Genomic DNA, 6,042 nt, shown 5'->3' on the forward strand with positions numbered 1-6,042 from the left:
ATGCTTAATCCCGTAAATCCTGCATTGAACAGGGCCATGAATGCTTACCTAAATGTATAACTTACGCAGGCTTTTGAAGTCCCTAAAAATTGAAAAATAAAGATTGTATGGCAATTTTTTTAGGTAATTTGTCCCAACAGTTGAATTAATAAACAGCTATTTTTAAAGTGACAGGAAGCTGCATTAACTTGAGGTTGATGGTAGAATCTGGAGTTAAGAATTCTTGTAAATACTTGTAGATAAGTGGGCTTGTAAATAGGGAATACTTGTAAAAGTAGGTGGGCTTTTTCCCACCATTTACAAATGATCTTCCAGAACAGAGCCAGCTAATTCTTCAAAATGGTTGGGAGTAAAGGAGCCAGCAGAGAAAGGAAATGTGCTCCCTGAGTCAGGGAGAATGAATTGTTGGGAGAGTTAAATTCTACTTTTGGTGTTCACATCTTCCTTTTGCATACGGGAAGTGACTAAACTATTGTATTCCTCTTTCCTTAAGGTGGTCAGCCCAGAAATGTGCAGCCTTTTAGTGATGAAGATGCTTCTATAGAAACTATGAGCCACTGCAGTGGCTTCAGTGATCCTGCTAGCTTCACTGAGGATGGTAAATTCTCTCATTTATATCTGTTAATCTTTTCAAAAACATAAAACCTGAGTTGACCTAGGAGTTTAAGTACTAGACTGTAAGTAGCAGTAGCAAAACAATGACACTCCGTTGAACACAGTGATTGTTAATCTAGTGTCTATTGTTTTGTTTGCTAAGAATATAATTCCAGGTTTTATGAGCCTCTTGCAGAACTACTAGACTTCTTTCTGTTAGAATAATACAGCTAACTTTTGGAGATGGTAAGAATTTTAAGGTGCATTATAAGATAGAGATTTTCATAGCATGTAGTAGAGATGGTAAGAACTGCAGAAGAGTTTGGGATGGAATAAATCACATTTGCCTCTTGAACTGGGTTTGTGATTTGTCTCTGTTACCATCTATGTGACCTGGGCTGATGTTTCTTGTTTGGAAAAGGGCACCTGAAGGCCTGCTAGAGGTGGATAAGACAGGGAGCCTTCCCTAGGAATATTTGCAGCTCTTAAGTGAGCTGCTGTTGCAGAGACATCTGAAGTGATGCCAGATAGGAGATGCTGTGTTGACAGTACTCACTGCATCGACAGTGAACGCCCTGCTGTATTCCAGGGGTAGATGTAGTGGGCTGGATGAAAATGTGCTGCTGAAAGGATTGGCTGATGGGCCTCAGTTGTAGCAAATTTATGCAAAACTCTGTCATTCTTGGCACATGTAAGAAGCGGGTATAGAAACAGCACAGATGTATCAGTAGATCAATTCTTATAAAAGTATTTTAAGGGACAGTTTGATATGGTAGGCTTAACACCATACTGTTGTTGTAATACTAAGTAATTCTGTAGCTGTTGTCTATGTTAAACTGCTTTCTTATCAGTACTGACATTTTAAGTATTGAATACTAATGTGTCTGCTAATAAAATGTGTATCAGTAGGACTGATTTATTTCCTTTGGATTAGGGCCTGAAGTTGATGAAGAAGCCACTCAAGAAGACTTAGAATACAAATTGAAAGGATTTATTGATCTTACATTGGACAAGAGGTATAGTATGCTTTGAAGAAATGCATTCATACATTGTTTTCTGGCTTTCTCTGATACAAGAAAGGAAATAAGCATCAAACTTCTTAATATGCTTACTGAAATCAGAATTATTCCATGCTGGGGAAGACTTGTTGTTTTTTTTTTTTTCTTCTGGATCTGAAAAGACCTTTCTCTGCACCAGGTTTTCAGAGAAGTGAGAGTCGGACTTTCCTAGTAAGTTGAAGTAGAATGACCTAATACCTAGCTGGACGTACTATTGTGAACTCAGTGTATCTCCAGCCTATGTTTATCTGTCCTGGAGAAAGGAGGCAATTCATAGCTTTTCATTCTTCATAGTACTGCTGTGGGTTACTCTTCTGTTGGGTGCAGACAAACTACCATAAAAACAAAAGCTGAGTGTAACTGATGTGTGCTAATTTCAGGAGGTCTTGCTTTTCTCTCTCAACAGTGCAAAGACAAGACAAGCAGCTCTTGAAAGTCTGAAAAGTGCTTTTTCCTCTAAAATACTCTATGAATTTATCATGGAAAGGAGAATGACACTAACTGATAGCATTGAACGCTGCATAAAGAAAGGTAATTAACATGCTTGCTATTAGAAAGCAATAATCCCCATAAAGTAGCTTAGTGTTTAAAAGGAATTAAGACTGAGCCTTTTCTGGTGTTTTACAGAGTGCTTAATTTAGTTAGCTTGACAGCATTCCTTTTTCAAATTTAGATGTTATGATTTCACTGACCTAGAAGATTCACAGAAATTCGCTTCTTGTCTATTGGTTTCCAAATTTCCACTTGCAAGTTTTCAGGCTAATTTTTAAAGGAAGGAAGTAATACACAAGGGGATCACTCATCATAGCGTGTTCATGTCTAGGTAAGAGTGATGAACAGCGTGCAGCTGCTGGACTGGCGTGTCTTCTGTGTGTGCAGATGGGGTCAGGAATTGAAAGTGAAGAGATTTTTAAGACCCTTGGTCCAGTTCTGAAGAAGATTGTCTGTGATGGAACAGCCAGTATCCAAGCCAGACAGGCTGTAAGTATCAAATGTTTATCTGTCAGGCAAGGACAGAGGGCAGTTTAACCAGCTCACTCTTGTGTAATCCAGAACTAAAGGTTACTGCACTGGTGTAAACTTGTGATGTTGATGTATGCTGTGAATGATGCACAGCAGTTTTCACTGGTTTCAAAAGTTCCACCTAAAGCTTTAATGTAATTCTCTTCTTCTATCTAGGAGCTTCCTTGAAGAGCTGTTAGATCTAGTGCTTTGTCAAGTGTCTTAACTCACTGTGTTGCAGTCTCCTTGGTGCAGTTTTGATGGCTGTTGTTCAAGTCCTATAGGAAAAAAGGAAGCTTTCCCACTGACTGTTACATCCTTCCTGCTTTAGTTTTAATGTCTTTCTTTAATAGCAGAGGAATTTTAGTTATGTAAACATAAATATGATAAAATTACATATAGCAGATGAATAACTACATACTTGATACATTCATACTCCCAGAAGTATGTTAAATTTTTTGCCCAGTCATCTCATATATACATCAGGGCTATATTGTAAATATTGACTGACAACAATCTAAAGCTCTTGCCAAGAGTTTGTTGTTTTCTTTTTTTAAATTTCAGAGTTTTAACTAATACTCTCCAACTTGCCTTTATAATTATATAGCTGACTGTTTCTCCTATTTTACTCAAGCTATATTGCATCAGATACTCTTAGCTAGAAGAGGAGGTAGTATTAGTTCAACAGCAGTGTCTTCTACAAATAAACAAAAGCTGTTAAAGCTTGTCCTGTTTTAAAGTGTAGTTTTAAGTGTTGTCTGGTTAGTGCAAACATGCACTCTTAAAGAATGCAGGGAGAGGGAAGAGTAAAAGTTGGAAAGTGCAAGAAAGGTTCTTGGAAGTCGAGTGTTCTCATGCTGTTTAATTGTAAAAATGGGCAGAGAGGGAAAATAGTTCCCACAGCTGTGAATCAATATAATCCATCACTGTTTATCAGCATAATTTCTGCTGGTAAATCCTAGTGGGATTTAAAATAACTGGATGAAAGGAATGCTACATGTAGCTTTCTGGAGGTGCTTTGTATTAAATACAGCATGAAAAATGAAGGCTTGTGAGTAGCGTATGTAGTAAAATCATGCTGGGAGTAGACAGGAACTTAGAGCTTACTGTTACAAAGTAGACAAATCAAACAGTGCTGAAGACTTCTATGCTATGGTTTTAAAAAAATTCCTGCAGTCCAGATGTTGAATTTCAGAGGTCAAAGTTTTAAGATTTTGTAAACAGGAACATTAATGTCAAATACTGACAGTGTTTTCTTTTACTTCTAGTGTGCAACCTGTTTAGGAATTTGCTGTTTCATTGTCACTGATGACATTACGGTGAGAATAAATAATGCTTTTCAAAAAAAAGAAATTGGCGATAAGAAAATGTGTGACTCTTAAGTCACCCGTGATATTTTTTTCCTCCTGTTCAGGAACTGTACTCTACTATGGAATGCTTGGAGAATATCTTCACAAAGGCCTATCAGCGAGATAGAGACACTAATGGTGTACCGAGTACCCATAATACTGTGCTTCACGTCAGTGCTCTCTTGGCATGGACACTGTTGTTGACCATTTGTCCAGTGAATGAAGTGAAGAAAAAAATTGAAATGTGAGTATCTTCTTGGAAATCAAAATGTGTTATGGCTGTTTTTATATGCAATAGAGCAATGTCAACAAAATTTGCATCTTAATCAAATGTGACTTAATCCTTAGGCACTTGCATAAACTGCCAAGTCTGCTGTCTTGTGATGATCTCAACATGAGAATAGCTGCTGGAGAAACACTAGCCCTTCTGTTTGAACTGGCACGTGAAACAGATGCTGTAAGTAGATGTCGGCAGCTAAATTTTCTTGCAGTGGAATGATGACAAATTATTATACTTGGGTTTCATAGCACCCTGGATCTCTCCAAGTGGGTGGTAGTTCGATGGGTTAGGGTCCTTGCAGTGAGTCTACCCCAATCTAAGAGGGTATTAGCAAAGATTCACAGCAATTTAGTTATCATTTTTACACATTTCCATATTGCGTAACATATTCCATTTGTGTAACAAAATGCATTAATGTAGTGTGCAAGCTTTAAAAATCTAAATCCAAGATCAGCTTTAAAAAAAAATCCCTTGAGACTCCAGGATAAAATAAGATTGTTCACTGTAGTGGGAACACTCATTAGATACTTATGGAGACAACTTCCAGTGATTCACAACCTGCACAATTCTGCTCTCAACTAAAACTGTCCTTTGTTAGAAACTGTTGACTTTGTATTGTTTTCACACTATCCTTCTTTTGGTGCCTTGAAGGATGATGAGTATTGCATAATGATTACACAGCATTTGTGACTGTTTTAGTCAGCTGGGGACTAGACAGTCAATTTAAGGAGGGATATTTTGGAAGGATTTGTGCAAATTCTGCACAGCAACCCGTATTGCTTCATTTGGTGAGATCTTTTAGGGTTTGCTTTTGAGTTGGATTTAGGTGCAAGCTTCTCAGTAGTATCTCGTAAGCAGCTACGCTTTCCTTTACATTCTTCATTGTGCCTTGTTCCTGAAAAGTTTTATTGACAACCCTGAAGGAAACAGTCTGCTTACCCATGGCACAGTTTGAGAGAGAGAGCTGTCTGGATGGGTCCTAGCTTGATCAAGGCTTCTGTGCCTTGCCAGAACACTGTCCAAAGTGAAAATTCCAACTGAGTCAGGATAATAACACATTTAACACTGCATAATATGGAATAGTATTTTGAAACTGCAGTGTGGTTGCAAAGAGTAGGGATTTGAGTCTATTGGCTATAGAAGTCAGCTTTGAAACAGACTGGAACTTTACTGTTTACTTGGTCAAACTGACTGAAGGTAATTAAAATCTTAAAATATGTTACAGAATAAGACTATTCAATAACACTTGTTCCATTGAGGAAATACCCCTTTAATCCTAAGTTTTTCTCTTAGGATCCTTAACAGTCAGTGCAGATTAAAAATGCTTACTGTCTTTTGCCTCTGACAGTTTTGTTTTTTTTTTTTCAAGAAGCATGGAGTAAACTCAGCATAGTCAGTCAACATGACAAAACCATTCAGATAAAAAAACCCAACTAAACCCACAAACTTGTGTAAGTTTACATACATTCTTACTCCTTCAGTTACCACTGAAATAGTAAATGGAGGGGAGAAAATACTTTCTGCTAAACAACTATGAATTAAAGTTTACTTGGAGTGTTTTGTTAAGTATTTTTTTAAAACAGCTTTCTAATTTTCCACCCCATACAAGACTTATGACTAAATATTCCATTATGTCAGTCTAATGGTATCTCATGATCCGTCTCCAACAGCGTGAATTCTGTGCTATTAACCTGAAAGTTCCCTCAGCTTGTTGACGGGAGTGGCAGCCAGGGTCAGGCGGTGAGGTAGGCAGTTTGAG

At 37.6% G+C, this 6,042-nt stretch overlaps 1 protein-coding gene across 1 annotated transcript in view; it reads left to right on the forward strand.

The window, feature by feature from the left end:
- The first annotated feature begins 498 nt into the window (after positions 1 to 498).
- Positions 499 to 6,042, forward strand: part of IFRD1 (interferon-related developmental regulator 1) — a 9,325-nt gene continuing 3,781 nt past the window's right edge. Inside the window, exons 1-7 of the mRNA XM_009995172.1 lie at positions 499 to 598; positions 1,529 to 1,610; positions 2,059 to 2,183; positions 2,476 to 2,633; positions 3,923 to 3,973; positions 4,069 to 4,247; positions 4,352 to 4,460. Coding sequence (XP_009993474.1) covers positions 550 to 598; positions 1,529 to 1,610; positions 2,059 to 2,183; positions 2,476 to 2,633; positions 3,923 to 3,973; positions 4,069 to 4,247; positions 4,352 to 4,460 — 753 coding nt within the window. The 5' untranslated portion in view covers positions 499 to 549. The remainder of the gene's footprint in view (positions 599 to 1,528; positions 1,611 to 2,058; positions 2,184 to 2,475; positions 2,634 to 3,922; positions 3,974 to 4,068; positions 4,248 to 4,351; positions 4,461 to 6,042) is intronic.

This window comes from Chaetura pelagica, unplaced genomic scaffold (assembly GCF_000747805.2).
Source record: "Chaetura pelagica isolate M959 unplaced genomic scaffold, ChaPel_1.0 scaffold1533, whole genome shotgun sequence".
Classification (NCBI taxonomy): domain Eukaryota; kingdom Metazoa; phylum Chordata; class Aves; order Apodiformes; family Apodidae; genus Chaetura; species Chaetura pelagica.